Source organism: Ambystoma mexicanum, chromosome 1p (genome assembly GCF_040938575.1).
Source record: "Ambystoma mexicanum isolate Mex_15411 chromosome 1p, UKY_AmexF1_1, whole genome shotgun sequence".
Lineage (NCBI taxonomy): Eukaryota > Metazoa > Chordata > Amphibia > Caudata > Ambystomatidae > Ambystoma > Ambystoma mexicanum.
Genome location: NC_090921.1, coordinates 789255541 through 789276194, shown reverse-complemented (window position 1 = coordinate 789276194; position 20654 = coordinate 789255541). Strand labels below are relative to the sequence as shown.

At 47.6% G+C, this 20654-nt stretch overlaps 1 protein-coding gene across 12 annotated transcripts in view; it reads right to left on the bottom strand.

Moving 5' to 3' along the window:
* UBAP2L (ubiquitin associated protein 2 like) overlaps positions 1–20654 on the bottom strand; it is a 1950223-nt gene that overhangs the window by 768817 nt on the left and 1160752 nt on the right. For all 12 annotated transcript variants that reach the window (XR_011304365.1, XR_011304368.1, XM_069651771.1 and 9 more), the window contains one exon: positions 12490–12543. Coding sequence is in view for 10 of the 12 variants with exons in the window: in XM_069651771.1 (XP_069507872.1) it covers positions 12490–12543 (54 nt within the window). In the remaining 2 variants the exon portion in view is untranslated. The remainder of the gene's footprint in view (positions 1–12489; positions 12544–20654) is intronic.

Genomic DNA, 20654 nt, shown 5'->3' with positions numbered 1-20654 from the left:
ATACGCGATCACTTTTTGACAGTAATGACGGTTCGGTCTTACGAAAAAAGCGTACCCGTGGGAAGAAATGTAACCGTAGTAAAACACACTTAGCACATAGAATTAAAACAAGGGAATAGTGGAGAAAAATCATAGGCAATAATTTTGTCAAGCCAACAGAATCAGAGGACGTGTTCTAAGAGGCAGATAAAAGTCAATAGGCCTGCGCCAGTGTCAAATGGAGCAGGGGCTCTGTTGTCGAGGATCACACGGTGAGAACAGCTCAAGATTAACTTTGCCAGGATTACTGGATATTGTCAAAGGGAGGCAAAAGTTATAAGACGGAAGAAAGAAAGGACAAGCCTTCGGAAAGGTAAAGGATTCACCCTGATTCCTCAAGGTCGGACGGAGAGAACGACCAAATGGACACAGTACCTTATTCGGATGAACAAAGCTGGTGCTAGGGCAGTTCCTGGTAGTTCCTGCAGACTGTCGTGGGGACAAGGAGGACGACGTCTGGAGCAATCTGCACTACCCAGGGATTAAGCCAGCAGCAGCAAAGAAACGATGAATAAAAGGTGCGCTCCTTAAAAACAGGAGAGGGCTCTTCTGATGGCTATCCGGACCACTACAGCTCAGTACAGTGATTTCGACCCAGAAGATGATTATCTGGATGTAGAAGGTGAACTGGTTGATCCCACCAGGCTCAAGGGAAGAAGACTCATGACTGGATCCTCTGTCGTTGTAGGGTAGATAGCTTAGGACTGCAGCAGGGCTTCACCGGGATCCAGGAGTTGCAGCAGCCGTCTTCTTATCCGCTTCTCTTCGGTTCTTGTAGTTCCAGTGGTGACTGACTTCCAGCCCAAGAGTCCTGCCTTTTCTGACAAAATCCCCCATTCACACAGCCTGGCTGTCAATCACTCAGCATGGGTTTGTCCGGCCCGGACAACCACCCCAGCCAATGGACACAAAGTGCGACTTTGGTCTCCAAGGAGACCCTTCGCAGGGGGTTACTAAACCCCTCCCTCCCATTCAGCCCACCTAGACACCCAAACGCCAAAGGAGGGCTTCTTCGCAGAAGTCCGCCAAAAGACGGCGAAGAAGGAAACCAAACCTGGTTTGGCACGAAAAGCAAACAACAAGAAAGATCTTTCTAACAGGAAATGGCGAAAAACTACGATAGGACCCACAATAAAATTATATGGGGTAGCAGGTTTTATGTTCACGTCTGTCACCACAGCCAGAACACGAACACGGGAATCCATGTAAAAATGATAGTTACCACTGCCATCAGCCATGTCAAGTCAGCAAGGGGGACACAACGTGCCCCTTGAGTTACAGAAGGAGAGGGGAAAGATATTCCCCTCCAGTACTCTATTGTAAGATGGCTTGTACTGGATCTGTATTTTTAAAAGGACTAGTAAAGCCAAAGTGACTTTACATGTTTCTAGGGGACAGTAGTCATCTCCAGAAATGGAATTTACAAGGGAAGTCTAAAAGACATCCCTGTGTCACTGCACTAAAGGTGCTGTGTGACACACAAGTAAAAGGATGATGCCTAAGGAGTTGGTGACACTCCATAGCCCATGAGCACTAAGAGTACAACACACAAAAAAATACACTGTAAGAGTGGGAAAAAGGCTCTCACTTTTACCAGGTGGAAAAAATAAACCCCAGAAATCCAGCAAAGCTGCTGAGGGACTCACTAGGTAAGGGAATTTAGCCATGAATGAGAAATCTCCCCAAGAACCCCCGAGGGAGGGGCAACCTCAAAGGTCTTAGAAGACCGTTCACCTTTCTTCTTCTGGGCAGGAGAGGCATGCTGCCGGGACTCACCCAGAGGAGGGGCTTTGGCCTGCAGCCACTTGAGGCACTTGCGCTGATTGATCCGCGTGCGGGGCACCATCTCCCGACAAGCCACACAGTCATCCTCCATGTGCATCGGCTCCGAATGCAGGCAGAAAAGGCACTGGGAATGTCTGTTGTCCGAAAAGACATTCTGTAGGTTGCAGCCGGGTCAAAGCTTGAAGAGAGGCGCAGAGTGCTTCTCATCCACCATGTCCATGCGGGGTAGGCCTTGAAGAACCTTCTGGAATCCTCCAAGACAAAACATGACGGAAAAGCGCCCTTGAGGGGCACTGAAGAATCCAAAAATGGGTCCTTGTTAATCGAAAGATGGATTGCTGGAGCTTGCGGCTCGATTGCCTGAAAAGAAAAAAAAAAAAGAAATCTTCAAACACAGTAAAAGCTCGAGAGCTACAGCACGAGGACGCCCAACACTTGAACGTGCCGTAAAAATCTGAAGATGGCTGCCAGAGGAGGGGCTTGGGTAGAGGGCAGTCATTGGCTGGGGCAGTATAACCCAGAGACCAGGGAGAATTCTTATAAATGGTTGATTTTCCTTACCTAAAGTCCCCCAGCAGCTTTGCTGGATTTCTAGGATTTATTTTTCTCACCTGGTAAGAGTGTAAGCCTTTTTTACCCACTCTTACATGTGTGTTGCTATGTGTATTTCTACTTTGGCTCATCTTGGGCACTGGAGCCTCAACTGCTCCATGTGCACCACATTTTGTGTGTGTTACAGAGCACCTTCAGTGCAGTGACACAGGGTTGTCTTTGAGACTTCCCCCTGACTCCATTTTTCTGGGGCTGACTACTGTCCCCCAGAAACAGGTAAAGTTGCCATTAACTTTATATAGTCACTTTATACCACAGATCCAGTACACCCCATCTTACATGGAGTATTGGAAAGGGTTAACTCGTATCCCTTTTTGTCTGTGCCTCTTGGAGCCTTGTTTCGCTCCCTTAACATTAAGGCTTGGCTGGTGGCAGTGGTATCTACCCTAACTTTTCTACCGCAATCTTATATGGTAATGTCTTAGGCTATTATATGAGACTCGAACATAAACCCGCTTGACCAAATACATTTTATTTTCTTTCCGGCTGGGTTTAGTCGCCATTACCTTTTGTTGAAGTTTTTCTTGTGTTTTTCTCAGCGCACCAAACCGGGGATGATTCCTGTGTTCGCTGTCTTTTCGCAGGCTTCTGCACAGAAGCCCTCCTTAAGGCGCCTGATAGTCTAGGTAGGCAGGATGTGAAGGGGGGGATCTTCGGACCCCTGCCATGGGTTCCCTTGGTAACCCAAGACGCACTCTTGCCTGATTGGCTAAGAGGACTGGCTTTGCCAGGCCAGCCACCCTGCTGTTTGATTGACAGCCAGGCTTTATGAAAGGGGAAAACTGCATAAAAAGCAGGTCTCTGGGACTGGAAGAGCAGAGTCGCCACTGGAGCGAAAGAACCAACGAGGAACTGGAAGAAGAGGACCCCTACAACGACTGAACCGCCCCGTGAAGTCCTGCTACAGGTCCGAATCTCCAAATCCGACGACAGAAGATCCACCAAGAAATGTCTTCCCTTGAGCTGGTGGGACCAACCAGTTCACCCAAACTACAAGCCAGGACCCCTCCTCTGGTCGAATTCGCTGTACAGAGCTGTTAGGGAGAATTCTCATTCTATGGCTAATTTCCCTTACCTATAGAGTCCCCCAGCAGCTTTGCTGGATTTGAAGGGTTTGTTTCTTTTTCCTGCTAAGAGTGAGACTCTTTTTTCCCCACTCAAACATTTTTGCTATGTGTGTTCTAGGCTATATTTGTGTTTAATGTCTATGGGGTTTCTCACACCTCCATATGAACCATCTCTGTATTCACATATGTCACAGCATACTCCGTGCAGTAACGCAGGGGGGTCTTAGCAACCCCCAAACATAGACTCCATACCCTGGGACTGACTACTGTCTCCCAGGGCATGTAAAGTCCCCATTAACTTTACTAGTCAATTTTTGTTAACTAAACCAGTACAACCCATCTTACTATGGAGGTACTGGGAAGGGTTAATAGTTTTTCCCTTATGTTCATTTTCGAGAGGGTACCGTACAGTCCCTCTCTCAAGTTTCTGGCTGGTGGCAGTGGTTACTACCGTAAATATTCGACCACAAATATTTTCCTATGGGATTTTCCCATTGTTCGAGGCTACCACATTTTCTGAAAGCCTCTAGCATACCGCCGGTGTATATTAGTATTAACTTCACTCGGTAGGTTTTTATTGCAAGAACTTTAATATAACTTCTTTCTCGTGTCTTTCTCTAAACTTCTAACCCAGGTCGGGGATCCTTTGTTCTTCCTTTTGGCGGGCTTCTGTCACGAAGCCCTCCTTTCGGCGCCACAGAGTTTGGGGTGGTTCCGTTGTGTGGGAGGGGGGGGGGGAGAGTAGGACCCCTAGACAGGGTTGCCTCCACAACCCATGTCGCACTCTATCCTGATAGGCTGGAGGGTCTCCCGCCAGGATGACCACTCCACTTTGTGAGTGACACCTAGGCTGTATGAATGGGGCTTTTTTTGCATAAAAGCAGGGTCCTGAGGACTGGAAGAGCAAGACGTCGCCACTGGAACTAAGAAGCCGAAGAGGAAAGAAGCCAAAGACCCCTGCAATGACAACCACCGGTAAAGCCCTGCTGAAGCATCTCACCACTTTTCTCCACACGACGAGAGAAGATCTTCATCCGAAAGAGCATTCTTCCCTTGAGCTGGTGGGGCCAACCACTTTGCCAATCGCATTCCCGGACCTGCCTTGGTCGAATTGCCAGTACCCTGTACTCGGAGGCCGGATAGCCAGGTACCAGTCCGCCCGGACCACGATTTAAAGGAGCATACCTTTTATTCGTCGGGCAGCTCCGCGGCTGGTTTCATCCCTGGGTAGTGCAGTAACTCGAACCTTCCTCCACGACGAGAGCATTTCTTCCTCTGCTGGATCCCCCGAACTGCAGTAACTACCAGGAACAACCGCCACCGCAGGTGCCACTTCATTTTAAAAGTACATTGTTCCGCCAGGCCACCCTTTCTGCGTGGTAGAGCTAAAGGTGTTTTAAATCCTTTACCTACCTGTTAGGTTGGCCGCCCCTCTCTCTTAACATGGTCTTTTACACCTTCTGCATCCACTTTTTCAAAATCGTTAACCAAAGACTTGACTGCAACTACAAGAACATTTTGCTCCTGGGCCCTTGCCCCGTACCACTGACTCTGGCACAGGCTTACTGACCGGCTACATTTGTCAGAACTGCCTTCTCTAGATTGCTTCTCAACTAGAACTGTGTTGGTGCACCTACTTCTTATAACCACCCTTTCCTTCCCACTTTTAAACCTTGTTAAATGCCATTTTTCTCAGTTTTCATTTAAGTATTTCCTATACTGATGCACTGTCTTGCTTAAACTGGTTCACAAACATATGAAGAGTGTTGCTAAGGTGTGTAAGAAGATACTTCTGTATAACTTGTGCTTTCCCTCCCTTGTGAGAAATTGCTAGAGTGCCATTTGTGTTTGGTTTGCACTGTGCAGTTTTGCTCAGTTTTCACTCTTGCGCAAACTTGTCTACAATTTAACTAGGGAGTTGTGTATACTTACTTGACCTAATTTAACTTGCTTGATAACTGTGATAGATGTGTTTAACTAGTAGTGTATAAAATAAATATATATATATTCTTTTTACCACAAAGCTTTGGTCAGTGTTTCCTTGTTCCATAGTACTGAAGGCCTATTGTGTAAACCCTGAATACTGCTCATCTCCATCTTGAGATAAGTCTGACTGCTCACCCACAGCTACCAAATAAATCTTTGTGGTGCAGACTGATACCAAAGGGGATTTATTGCTCTCACCTGTAGTCTTAATCTTCTGTAGTGCTCCCTAAGGGAACTGCACAGGATTCTGCCTAACAAGAGCTACAGTGGGCCGGATAGCCAGGCAGGTCGGACCCTGCTTGGGTTTTAAGGAGTGCACCTTTTATTCGTTGTTTGGCGCTGCTGCTGGTTTCTTCCCTGGGTAGTGCAGGACCCTCCAGTCTTCCTACTTCTGATCAGTCTGACAGTCGCTTCAGGAACTATCAGTAACGTCTGCCTCAGCTATAGCCCCCTCTCCGGTTTAAGTTACTGTGCAAATCCGGTTGTGCGTTTCGCTCAGCCGCATTGAAAGTGTTTGAAATCTTTCTCCAATCCGAGGGCTTGTCCTTCTCTTCAAACTTTTCTACCAACCAACCTCGTCCGGAATCTGTGCCGAAAACTACCCTGAACCGTGATCTTGAGCAAAAGACTTGACCCATTGACTTCGGCCCTAAGCCTTTTCTAGCTGATCTCATCACTGTAGTCTCTTGTTCAATTGCCCAGAGTACTTACCTGTTGGTTTTGCCTAATTTCTAATAACTTTGTCTTTCCCTCCCTTTTAAATTGCTGGAGTGCCATTTTTCTCCCACTTCATTTTGTGAGCTTAACTTGTCTGGAATTTAAGGGAAGTGGTGTGGTGCATTTATGATTTTGATATTGCTTAGAATAGTGAAATGCTATACAACTGTTGAGTAAATATATATTATTTTACTTAGAAACCTTGAGTCAGTGTTTGCCTGAATCATGCTGATTGCAGTCTTTTGTGTAACTATTTGTACTGCTCACTTACTCTTGAGAAGTCTGGCTGCTCCGCTACTGCTACCACTATAACTGTGTAGTACAGGCTTGTACTAAAGGTGAAATTGTACTGCCACTTGTAATCTTAATTGTGTGTAGTGTTCCCAAAGGGTACTGCATATAATTCTGCCTAACAACCAGTGATTGGTTGTTAGGAGAAAGACAGTTCTGAAATGAAACACTGATTTTTTCTTTACTGAGGATTCCCAGCCTGATGACAGGGAATATTCATGAGTATGTGAATACATGCCAGATCTCATGCTAGAGAACTGCTGCTCCCTTCAACGTAATCTTAAAGCTGCTGTGCCTTCAAGAACCTGATCCAAGAGGGGACCTGGCTAGGAGATCTCTTCCCGAGCTACGAGGGACCATCATGCACCAGCTGATCTTTGCCAAAGCTCCCTGGAAGTGAGACCCTCGAAAGGCTGCCGACCGGAGAAGGGGACCGCCGCGGAATCCGAAGTGAAGCATCCGCACATCCAAGTCCATCGTTGTTGATCAGGGTTTGCAGATTTGCTATAACCGCTGGAAGCCCGTCTAAGTGTGTTGCCCAGACGAGAGGACAACTTGGCGTCATGTTACTCAACGACCGGAGCTGCTACGCTCCACCTTTGCCTAAGACATTTGATCCAAGGACTCCCTTGCTCATCATAGTCGACCCCTTTGTCCGGTGTTGGGGAGAATGCTCAGAAATGTGCTAATTTCCTCCACCTTAGAGACCCCCAGCAACTTTGCTGGATTTTTAGGACTATTCTTTTTTACCTGGAGAGAGTGTGACCCTTTTTCCCCACTCTCTCATGTATTTTAATGTGATTGTACACAATGTTTCTTTTGGTTGTGGAGTCTGACAAACTCCATAGCCATCATTTACATTGTGTCACACAGCACCTTCAGTGCAGTGGCACATGGAGCTCTTTAAACTTTTGTGAAATCTGAAATACCTTCTCTTGGATAAACTACTGTTTCCAAGAGCAGTAAAGTGAAATTGACTTTACTTACCATTGTAACTTTCTAGACCCAGCACACCCTATCTTACAATAGGGTGCTGGAGGGGTTACCTAGTATCCCCTTTGTCTAATTTCTCATGTAACATTTTTTAAGTTACCCTTTTCTCACGGAATGGCTGATGGCAGTGGTTTAGTTTGAACTACCATGGTGTGCGGTCGCAGCTAGAGTAAAGCACCCACGGGAGACATCTCTGTCAAAATGGCCCAGGTCTTTTTCCGCCCTTTGTGGAAAGGTCCTTCTTGAGATTCGGTCTGCGCGCCAAACCAGGTTTGGTCTCTTTGTTCATTTGACCTTTGGCAGGATTCATGAGTGAAGCCCACCTATAGTCTTGTAGGAGACCCAAATGCACTCTGATGAATGGCCGGCTGACTGACAGCTAGGCTGAAATGAATGGGAGAGAACTGAATAAAAGGCAAGTCTTTTGGCTTGGAAGGCAAAGTTGACCACTAGACGAAGGAACCAAAGAAGAGCTTGAAGAGGACACCTGCTGTAACTCCTGGACCGTTGGTTTGTCCGGTGAAGCCCTGCTGCAGTGCCGAAACGTCAGGTTTGCATCGACAAAGAAGCCCCTGCAAGAACGACTTCTCCCCATGAGTTGGTGGGACCAGTCAACTCCAAAGTAAGCCACCTGGACATCATCTCAGAGCTGGTTGACTTTACACAGAGTTACTGCTGGAAGCAGTATAACCAGGGATATGAACACCAGATTGTGTGCGTTGCTTTTAAGCTGGCCTAGAGCGTTTGGAAGATCCTCCGGACTCCCAAGAAGCAGGACTGACCGAGCTTGAGCCCCCTCAATGGAGTGCAGGACCCAAGAAGCAAGGAAGGTCCATCTCGACAGCCAGGAACCACGGTGTTGCTATTTGCGGCAGACGTGAGGAGCTGAAACACTGAACATCCACTGAAAGTGAAGTTTACCAGTTGTGAGTTTTAACCTTCCCAGTGATTTGCAGGAGTCCCCCCGACGTCCTCCCTCTTGTCCCAATGACTGAGGCCCAGGAACAGCGAGATCTGCAGAGCTGCACAGGAACAGAGGTCATCAGCTGCATCTTTTTCTTCATTTCTAAGGTACTGTAAAAGTCTGAGAGAACTTACCTCTTGCTGTAGAAGTGCTTATAACTTCCACAACTCACAAGTCTAATCAGCTTGTGGCCCTACATTTGATTCTTCTTTTCATTAAAGACTCCTAAGAACTTGTGCAAAGACTTTTCCATTTACTTACCAGAGGTGCTTCATCCTATACAACACTTTTGCCTATTGACTTTGGCTTAGCCTATTGAAATGTATGACTCTTCTTGGAGGAGCCAAATGTATTTGCTTGCTTAAGAATGTGTGGTCTCTTGTTGTTCTAACAATCTTTGCCTTTTACCAACTTCTAACAGTATTCAAAATGCCCCCCACACCTTAGTTATTGAATTCAACTGTGGATGTCGGTTGTGTCTGTGGGCCATCCCAAAAGGGTCTTTACTGATTTCGAAACTAAGTGTACACAGTAATGAAGTGTATTTGTGTGTTATTATATTGCTCCATTCTGAAGAAGGCTTATTCGAACTGGTAAATCAATAATTGTTTATGCAAGAAACCTTGAGTGTAAGTTTATTTGAATACTGCAACTGTAAATTTCAGTGTAACTCGACTACAGTTCACAATGACCCCTCTTGAGATAAGCCTGGCTGCTCAACACGCTACCAAAACTGTGTAATACAATCTTATACCAAAGGTTGGGTTTCCTATACCTGTAGTCAGTTGTGTGTAGTGGTCTCAGAGGGTACTACATACAAACTTTGCCTAACATCCGGCTGGAGCAAGTCAAGGTTGCCGACCGAGGAGAAACCGCCAGGGTGTTTCCCGCCACCCGAAGACTTCAAAGACGCCACCGAGGATCCAACAGCCAGCAGTGGTCACGTCCCGATCGCCGACGCCCCGGCACCCTTGCTGGGCCAAAGTTCTTCATGGACTCTTTTGCGGCAAACCAACTATCGTCGTCAAGGTATACCGCACGCCTCATCTTCACAGGACGTTCACAAGCTTTCATCAACGAGCACCGCAAGGATTGAAGCTGCTTCCGCAACATCGTGTTTACCTTTTCTTCACTTGGAATCTCGACGACAAGTGGCTCCTGTCTTAAAGCGAGTTCACTCAAGAAGGGCACGTTGATGACTCATCGAAGAACTCTACGAAACCAGGTATATTTATGTTGTAGAACCTTTATAAAGAATCGAGACTATATTAAGCATATCTGGACTGGGCTTGTCAATATGCTTTTATTTACAGGTTGTCCGGGTGGGGTGGGGTGTTGGGGGGAGGGAAGAGATCTCGGGTGGGTGGGGCGGGGGGGGGGGGGGGGGATTTTGGGATCTCCACACAGAACTGTCTATAGGTAGACAGGAGGCTGTCCTGCCATTGCTTGATTTAACTTGCTTTCTTTCTGTGGTCTATTGTTGATTCATCTTGTAATCTGATTCGAATGTCATTTGAACTGTTACCAGTTGATGCATTTCAAAGGAATCGATAGCTAAGAGTGGTACCACGTAGACCTGTGTATAGTTGCTAGAGTACAGAGTGTTATTGTGATTGTGTACATAACGTGACACTTATTTATATTAAGACTTATCACAAACAGTGTGTGGAAATTACTTTCTGGGTGCTTGGGGACTACACTGTACTTAAGAACCAGCCCGCATCAACTCCTGAGAGCTTATGCCTTGATTGCTCATCCACAATACCAAATAGAGAATCTTGGCTGGGGTGCTCTGTGCCTTGACTCTGCCATATAGAGAGCAGGAGTACAGATAGCCCCCTCCTGTCTTTACATGCGGGGTAGGCCTGAAGAATCTTCTGGAAGCCCCCACGAAGAAACTAGACAAAATCCACCCTTGAGGGGCACTGAAAAAATCCAAAAAACGGATCCCTGTTATCGGAAGGATGATCGATGGAGCACAAGGCTCAATTGACCGAAAAATAGAATAAAACTCTTCCCAAAAGCGACAAACGCAGTAAAAGCTCGAGAGCTAAGCACAAGTACACCCAACACTTGAAGGTGCAGTAAAAATCTGAAAATGGCTGCCAGAGGAGGGGCTTAGGTAGAGGGCAGTCATTGGCTGCAGGCAGCATGACCCAAAGCTCAGTGATTGGTTGTTAGAAGAAAGTTCAGAAATGAAAATGATTTTTTCTTTTACCGAGGATACCCGGCCTGACGACAGGGAATATTCATGAGCATGTTAATCCATGGCAGACCCCATGCTGGCGAAGTTGCTGAAAACCCCCTTGTCCTTACAACAGAACATTGTCTAACTGACTTTTAATAAGTGAAGTGAAACAGTATTGAAGTTTCTATTGTGTTGGTTAGTTTAAATAGTACTTGCATACCTGGATATAAATTTTGTATCCAAACAATAAATTAATATTTTAATAGAACTACAAGTTATAGAGTTTCTCTGGGCCTATGTGTTCACGGTGTTCATTGTACTTACCTACAGCTCACACCCTGCTCATAAGATAAGCCTGGCTGCTCTGCCACTAACAAACCTTTGGGTAGTACAGACTTATACCAAGAGTTGGTGCTTGTATACTAAGGGATAGTTATAAAGATTCTCACCTGTTGGTAGACTTTAGGAAAACTCCCCTAACCGGGAGACAGGAGATAAAGGGACTTGTTACCAATGTAATCCTATGGAGGACCAGAGGAGGAGGGGTTTAGGGGAGGTGGGGAGGGAGGGACAGGCGCACTGATGCTTACTTAACCTCCCGACTCCAGAAATAAGTCATGGGTCGCAGGGGGCTCGATCTTCCGTTCTTTGTTCTGGTGAGAGGTGCCCAGGAGTTGCATGTTTGAGGATTCTTTGGTCGGTGCAATTGCAAGATGCAATACCCGTCGGCGAAGCAAGGCAGAAACCAATGATGCAGGCCACCTTAGGATACTTCACAGGATAGAGAGTTCCAGGGACGGCCAGCGTTTACAGGCGACGACAGGCATCCTTGCAGTTGCAATCACAAAAGCAGCTCCTGGACAGATTCCCTTGAAGTTAGGAAGCTGGAATTCACGGGGGAAGTCGACTTGTCGTACAAGCTGGCAACCACTAAAGTTCTTGACTCAAACGTGGCACAGCGACTCTTTTGGTCGAGGTAGCTACCGAGAGAACTGGTCAATCTACCATGCAGTCCAGAGAAGGAGTTGTGACTCGGTGGTCCAACAAGTCACAAGGGCTGAAGCACTGCTCAGCGTCTTCACCAGACCAGAGACAATGGAGAAGATGCTGGTCACTTTAGAATTCTTGGCTCAAACTAAGATCAAGAATAGCTGCAGAAGTCGTCCACTTATCCAAAATCCGAGCGGCACGCAAGTTCAAGCCCCAGTAGCAGACTTTCTAGCACCAGTGATATGGTATCAAGTGCTTGACCTTATAAGGACTCATGACTTTATAAAGCAGAAAAAATGCTAAACTACAATATGGACAAGGAAAAAGCTAAAATCCTATGGCACAGACGCATTTTGGGGCACTAGCCACGTTTAGTAGGCAAACACAGTAAACGCAAATGTGTACACCAAAAGTAATGCAACATGGTAATAATGTATCTGCTGCCACCATTTATGTGTCTAGGCACATATAAATATACCCCAAAATCCTCTGTATAAAAAGCTAGGGTATATTGCACTGTAATGTGTGATATTAAAAAGTAGAAGTTTCCCAGTACTGATGGTCTGAAGGACTATCATATTCCCACTAACATGTGAGCAAAAAGTGAGGTAAGTGAAGCTGAAGACTTTACTTCCCTACAAAAAGTCACGAAAGGATCAAAAACAGCAAAAATAATGGGGTTCCGAGGAAACTATGGAGGGAACGTTGAAAAATAAAAAGCTTTCCTAACAGGTCTTACTTGGGGGAAATCCAAGTGAATTTTAGCCCTCACCAGACTTGCGGCCTACTAATGCACTACAAACCACCCTCATCCACTTCTAACTTGCATGTACACAACTATTAACTTTCATACTTACCAAAGGAAATCTTGTTTGGAGCATTTGCAGGTCCTCGTAGCCATACACTTGAGGCTAGAAGAGAGAAAAATCGAGTAAGAGAATTTGTAAATAACAGCACAGTACAAGCAAAGTGACAATGTGGATGGAGAGCAGTCATGTAAATAATGCAATGCGTCTTACAGAGCATGGGTGCAGCATACTGGAAATGTGGTTCATGCCTGCAAAATCCAAAGTGGCTTCCAAGAGCTTAAAGAATAGGTTACTCACCTTTTGTAATGTTTTCTGACTGGAATAAATGACTGCTCCCACAGATTACACATCTATGCTATCCACCTCATACTGAAAATTGACATTTTCAAACAGCCAGCAGGTGTTTCAGAGGTAAACTCCATAACAGCACCTAATGTGGGGGTGGAACCCCACCCAAGTGGGCCCACCACCTCATGGACGAGTGCATGTTTTGTACGTAAATCAAGTTTATTGTACAATTGTCCGGATAGCAGTATGATGGTGTCGTGGAACCAAACTAACCAAAGCCTCAATGAACCACATAAGTTGACATCGAATATAAATTATTGCAACAGTTAAAACACTCCGATATTTTATTACAATCCACCCCCACATGATTGGACAAAACCTCTTCAAAGAAATCCCATCTTTCTCCAAACCCTACATTCCCATTGGTAGCCCTTATCTTAACTATCATGTGTAATACACACCTTTTAGGATTTGTCCATGGTAGGTCATGACATCAACCAGTGTTGGGGAGAATTCTCAGAAATGTGCTAATTCCTCTCTACCTTAGAGACCACCAGCACTTTTGCAGGACGCTGGGACTTTTTAATTTTTAACCTGGAAAGAGGGAGAACTTTTTTCACACTCTCTCATGTATTCCCCTGTGATTTAACACTGTTTCCTTTTGGTTTTGGAGTCTGACAAACATAGGCATCATCATTGCTTTGTGCCAAACAGAACCTTCAGTGCAGTGGCACAGGGAAGTCTTCGATTTCACAAAGGTTTAAATACCTTCTCTTGGATAAACTACAGTGAAGTGAAATTGACTTTACTTACAATTTGTAACTTTCTAGACACAGCACACACCATCTTACCATGGGGTGCTGGAGGGGTTACTTAGTACCTCCTTTGTCTAGTTTCTCATGTAACATTTTTGTTACCCTTTTTACAATTAATCGCTGGTGTCAGTGGTTTACTTTTAACTACAATTGGGAGTTCCGTGGGCTGCGTTTGCAGCTGCAGTAAAGCACCCATGGGTGCCCATTTTGTCAAAATGGTCACAGTCTTTTTTTGCCATTTCTTGCTTGCAAGGTCCTTCTTGAGATTTACTCTGCACTCCAAACCAGGTTTGGTCACTTTGTTCACTTTGTCTTTGGCGGGATTCAGAAGTGAAGCCCACCTCTGGTGCCAGTGTATCTGGCAGGGGCAGGTGTTAGGGAGAATTCTCAAAAATGTGCTAATTCCCTCCACCTTAGAGACCCCCAACAACTTTGCTGGATTTTGAGGACTTGATTTTTTAACCTGGAGAGTGTGTGACCCTTTTTTCCCCCACTCATGTATTTTAATGTGATTTCACACACTTTCTTTTTGGTTATGGGGTCTAACCAGCTCCATAGGCATCATCTTTTACAATTGTGTCACAAAGAACCTTCAGTGCAGTGCCATATGAAAGTCATCCATATTTCCCAAGGTTTAAATACCTGCTCTGTCATCAACTACTGTTTCCCAGAGCAGTAAAGTGAAATTGGCTTTACTTAGCATTGTACTTGCTAGACCCAGCACATCTTACAATAGAGGGCTGGAGGGGTTACTTCGTATCCCCTGTGTCTAAATGCTCATGTAAACATTTTCATGTTACCATTGCCTCAATTGACTGGCTGGTGGCAGTAGTTTAGTTTTGAACTACTTAGGTTTGCATTTACCGCGACCGTTCGCGAACCCGGTAACGTTTACAGCGGGAGCCATCTTTGCTAAAATGGTGCCAGGTCGTCTTTTTTCGCCAGGTCTTTGTGGAAGGGTCCTTCTAGAGAGTTTCTCTGCGTGTCAAACCAGGTTTGGTCTCTGTTAATTTCACCTTTGGCAGGGTTTTTGAGAGAAATCCGCCTCTGGCGCCCGAGTGTCTGGGGTAGGCAGGAAGTGAGGGAGGTGCCCGAAACTCCCTGTGCTTACTCTCCTAGGAGACCCAAATGCACTCTGTGGTGATTGGCTAGCTGACTCCGGCAAAGACAGCCACCCTGCTGGGCGAGTCACAGCTAGTCTGGAATTAATGGGAGAGAACTGAATAAAAGGCAAGTCTTTTGGCTTGGAAGGCAGAGTCGACCACTAAACGAAGGAACCGAAGAAGTGCTTGAAGAGGACTCCTGTTGCAACTCCTGGACTGTTGGTTTGCCCGGTGAAACCCTGCTGCAGTGACTACTTGCCAAGTTCGCATCGATAGAGAAGCCCTGCAAAGACGACTTCTCCCTTTTGAGTTGGTGGGACCAATGAACGCCCAAGTAAGCCACCTGGACACCCATCTCTGAGCAGGTTGAATTTCCTCAGAGTTGCTGCAGGAAACCGTCGAGACAGGGAGAGGGACACCAGATTGTGTACGTTTCTTGTAAGCTGGCCTAAAGCTTTTGGAAGATCCTCTGGACTCCCACGAAGCAGGACTGACCAAGCTGACCCCCCCCCCAGTCGAGTGCAGGACCTCGGATGTGAGGAAATTCCACCTTGACAGCCAGGAACCGCGCTTACTGCTATTTGCTGTACCGCAAGGAGCTGAAATGCGAAACAGCCACTGAATGTAAAGTTTGCCGGTTGCCTGTTTTGACAGTATTGGTGTAGTGCAGGAGTCCCCCGACATCCTCCCTCTTGTCCTCACGACAGAGGCCCAGGAACAGTGTGATGTGCAGAGCTGCACAGGAACAGGTCATCAGCTGCACAGTTTCTTCTTTACCAAGGTACTGTAAAAAAAAAAGTCTAAGAGAACTTACCTCTTAATGTAGAAGTACTTGTACCTTCCATAACTCACAAGTCTAATCAGCCTGTGGACCCTACATGTGATTCTTCTGTTCATACTAAGAACTTGTGCAAAGACTTTTCTATTTGCTTACGTGAAGTGCTGCACCCTATACAAAGACTTTTGCCCATTGAATTTGGCTTAGCCTATTTGAATTGTCTCTTTTGTGCTATCTGAAATTATTTGCCCTGCTTATGAATATTTGTAATGTCTTGTGTTCTAATTACCTTTGCCTTTTACGAACTTTTTAAGAGTGTTCTGAATGTCAACAGTAAGATATTAATGTCTCCAGCACCCTTGTTACTTGAAGTAACCTGTGGGTGTAGGTTGTGTCTGTGGGCCATCCCAAAAGGGTCTTGTCCGATTCAGAACCTCAGGGTGCACAGTATTGAAGTATATTTGTCTGTTATTATTCTATTGCTCCCTTCTGAAGAAGGCTTTATAACTGACAGATACATTATTAATTGTTTATGCAAGAAACCTTGAGTGTAAGAGTCTATTTGAATACCTGTAACTGGAATCTTTGTGTAACTCCACTATTGCTCACATTTCCCCTCTTGAGATGGGCCTGGCTGCTCAACACGGTACCAAAACTGTAGTACTGTTACGCTCACCTGGTCTCTGCTGGGACGTTGGGGCACGGTTGGAGCCCTCCCTGGATTCGGCTCCCCGGGATCTGTTCTCTCTCCCAACTAAGAAGGGTGTGGAGGTATTGTGACTCCCCTTAGAACTTTCGTGCCAAAATGAGGTAAGTAAGCGTTTACCCATGTAGGCTCACCTGATATATAGTGAGGGAAAGCACTCAGCCCTGCTTCTCATCAGCAGGGGCGCTTCAAGATGACCCAGTTGCTTCACTGGTCCATAGATGTGGTGGCCCAGGCCGGCTTTGACCAAACCACTTTGAAGTTAGGAGTTTTGATGATGATTATGGTTCATATAATTATTAATGTCTTGTCACATGATTTAAGTTCCTACCCTTAATAATGTCTTTCTACCTTATAGATGATGGCGGCCCAGCGGAGCTGTTGCGCTGGTGGAGGACTTCGAAGTGTTCCCAAGAAGATGACAAGTTGGAATCCCAAGGTAAGCACTAGATGCGATGGCGCGCAACCTTTACAAATGTCTCTATTAGGTTTCTAACCTTATTTGTACTTTCCTCCTGCAGGTATAGTCTGACGGTGCTTGGAGAACGGCCACGCCCCTTTGCTCTGCTGGATGGTTCCACCCTGTCACTCCCAAATGATGCTGCACGAGCGGCTGCATGGATTCCCATGGCCACGCCCGGCCCAGTTGCACGTGGATGATTAATATGATATGGAATAACACGTGCCCAAGGAAAAAAGTGTGCAGAGCACACCCTTTAGAAGATGTGAACTGGGGTTCCTGTCCAGTGGCCATGACAAGTACAAGCTTATACCAAAGGTTGGGTTGCCTAAAGCAGGAAATGAGGGAGGTGCCCGAAACTCCCTGTGCTTAATCCCCTTGGTTACAGGAATGCACCCAAAGGTGATTGGCCGGCTGACTGCCCGGCAAGGACATCCACCCTGCTGTGTGATTGACAGCTAGGCTGGAATGAATGGGAGAAACCTGCATAAAAAGGCAAGGCATTTTAGCTTGGAAGGCAGAGTCGACCACTGGACAAAGGAATCCAAAGAAGAATTTGGAAGAGACACCTGCTGAGTTGGTTTGCCCAGTGAAGCCCTGCTGCTGTGCTGAAGCCCTGAATTTGCCTCGACTAGAGTTGCCCTGCAAGGACGACTTCTCCCCTTGAGTTGGTGGGACTAATCAACTTCAAAGTGAACTCGCTTGGACATCCTCTCAGAGCTGGCTGTACTTCCTCTGCTGCTGCTGGAAACGAAGTGCCAGGGAGAGGAACACCAAACTGAGTCCATCACTTAAGACAGATCTGAGCTGCTAGAAGATCCTCGGGACTCCCAGCAAGCAGGACTGACCAATCCTGAGCCACCTCAACAGAGTGCTGTTACAGGTAAGTAACTTGTTCCTTCTCCAGCATGGGTTCTGGCATGCATTCACATTCACATGCTCATGAATTAAGAATACATGCACAACCACGGGAGGTGACAAGGCTCAACATTAAGCATCTCGGACCTCACCAGGCTCATCTTCAAGCAAACCGGTTGCACAGCACTGCTTGGCCGACTCTGGACTCCTCCCTGGAAACCCTGTCGACGCAGTAGAACTTCATGAAGGTGTGCGTCTACCTCCACGTAGCAGCCCTGCAGATGTCCAGCAGGGGCACACCAGACAGGAACGCCGTAGTTGCAGTGATCACTCTGGTCAAATGGGCTCTCGGACGGCCAGGCAGCGGTCGGTTTGCCAACCAATGATAATGGGTGGTGCAGCCGCAGAGCCACCTGGAAATGGAAGCCTTGGAGAGGGCCCTCCCATGGTTCACAGGGCCAAAGTTCACAAAAGTTGCGACGTCTTCCGAAAAATCTTTGTGCAGTCCACTTAGAACTTCAGCGCTCTAGCCATATTCAGTGAGTGCAAAGTTCTCTCAGCAGGTGACGAAGGAGTCAGGAAGAATACAGATAACACCAAGGGCTTGTTTAGATGAAAGTCCGACAGCACCTTGGGCATGGAGGAGGGGTGCATCCGTAGCACCACCCTCGTCTCGTGGAATGTCAAGTGAGGTGGTTTACAAGAGAGGGCCTGGATCTCTCCCACTCGTGTGGAGGTGATGGCCACAAGAAATGCTATTTTCACGACCAAAATTTCAGTGGCGCAAAATGCATAGACTCGAACGGCGGACCCAGGAGCCCAGTCAGCACCATATTGAGCTCCCATGCTGGGGCCGGAGCCTTAACCGGCAGAAACGGAAAAGTCCTTTGATGAACTCCTTGACCAGGCGGTGTGACCATAACGATGACCGTCCCCGGTGTAGCGGGAGATAGCCGCCAGATGAATCTTGATGGAGGCATGGGCCAGCCCTGCCGTGGTCAGCGACAGTAAATACAGCAGACTGCGAACCTCTTGGACTCATCTCCATAGCATTTCAGTGTAGACGAAGCCCTGGTCTTGGCAAGCACCTCCTTGCAGTCCGCCGGGATATCGTATCCTCCAAACTCTAGCGCTGCAGGAGCCAGGCCTGCAAGTTCAGCGACCCTGGGTCATGGTGCAGGATTGTGCCTCCTCAGGCAAGAAGCTGTGCGGCCGCCGGAAGCTTGACCGGAGGGGACGCTGACAAGTCCAGAAGGTCCGGGTACCATATCTGTCTCAGCACGCCGGTGCGACAAGGATCATCCTGCACCGGGACCGTCTGAGTTGATTGACTAGTCGCAGAAGAAACGGCAACGGAGGGAACGCATACAGAAACAGGCCGTCGCAGGGGAATGTGAATGCGCCCCCCATGCTCCCCGGCTGGGGAAAAATGCTGGCGAACCTCCGGCACTTGATGTTAGTCACCGTCGCAAACAGATCGATCTGGGGATTGCTCCATCGGAGGAACAGAAGATCCACTTGGTCATGCCAAAGCTCCCACTCGTGGCAAGAGCGCAGCTTCCTGCTGAGTCAGCGATGGTGTTCTTCACTCCTGCCAGATGAAACGGTATGAGGAACATCCCTTGGGCAACGGCCCAGTGCCATAGGTCCTGCCCCTCTCTGGAGAGCTGGGGATCAGGTACCCCCTGAATCCGGATGTAGAACATCATGGTGGTGTTGTCCGTGAAGACTTGCATCACCTTGCCCTTGAGGGACGGAAGGAAAGACTTGAGGGCCCAAAGCACTGTCCGCAGCTCCAGTGCATTGATATCCAACGACTTCTCCTCCAGCAGCCACAGGCCTCTTGCATGGAGTCTTCCGGTGTGCGCGCCCCAACCTCGTGACCTGATGAGGTGGTGTTTGGAAGGCTATGCCCGCAGACAAATGCGCGCAGACTCCCCACCAGCGTATTGCTCGACAAACTCTGGTAGAGAGAGATATTGTCCTCAAAGCTTCCCGATACCTGAATCCAACGGGCGTCGAGGAACTCTTGCAGTGGCCACATCCACAGCCTGCAAAGCCAAATGAGCTATATGCTGAGAAGGGACTTGATGGACCTCAGCTATGCGATCTTCAGGGTCAACAGCTGTTGTACCCCGCCCAGGATGGCTGCTATCCTCTCCTCCGACGGAGACGCCAGGCACGACACTGTGTTGAGCCGAGACCCCAGAAACAATGTGTCTTGCGATGGCACCAAGCAAGATTTCGTATAGTCCGAGAACCCCAGCTCTGTCAGCAGCTATACATTTTTCGCTGTGTGTGCGACGATCTCCCTCAATTTCGCTTGGATGAGCCAGTCGTCCAGGTAGGGGTAAACTAGGATCCCTTGTAGGATGAAGCCGTGCTGCCAGTGGAGCCAGGCACTTGATGAAGACCCTTGGCGCCGACTTCAATCCGAAGGGAAGGGCCTTGAACTGGTAATGTTGCCCTTGAACCACGAAGCGCATAAACTTGCGGTGTCCCTCTTGAATGGGGATGTGAAAGTAGGCATCCTCCAAGTCCAGCGACAATAGGGAATCCCCTTCTTCCAGCTGTCCTAGCACATGCTGAAGGGTGACCATCTGAAACTTCTGGGACCTGATGTACTTGTTAAGACGGCAGAGGTCTAGTATGGGCCTCCAACCGCCAGTCTTCTTCTTGACTAAGTACTGAGAGTACACTCTGGAGTCTCTTTGGAACAAGCTCTATCGCGTCCTTTTTCAGCATGGGCCGCACCTTCAGCAAAAGCTGAGGGACGTGGTTTTCCTGCCCGGCCACTGGTGATATGCGAGGACACTTTTGTTGGAATTCCAGGGTGTGTCCATGGGCCAGAGAGTCCAGCACCCAACGGTCCGTCGAGATGGACTTCCACACGCTGACTAAGTTTACCAGCTGACCTCCCACCGGTGTGCGCAGGTGGGGGGCCTGGCATCACGGCCGGTTCAATCTTGCTTAGCCGTGGAGGCGCCGCATTGGGGACCTTGTCGATGACGGTGACCTCCTCCAGTCTTGCAACAGCCCCTGTAGGCCTCTTGGGTTGAAGAGCAGGACGGTTGATGGTAAGACAAAGAATTTCCACAGAAGCCTTTGGAGGAACCTTGGGGTTTACTCCCGAAACTCTGAAAGGACAGCTGAAGCGTGCCCAAGACACGAGCCGTCTCGTTGGCCGTTCCGGTGTCCGCCTTGA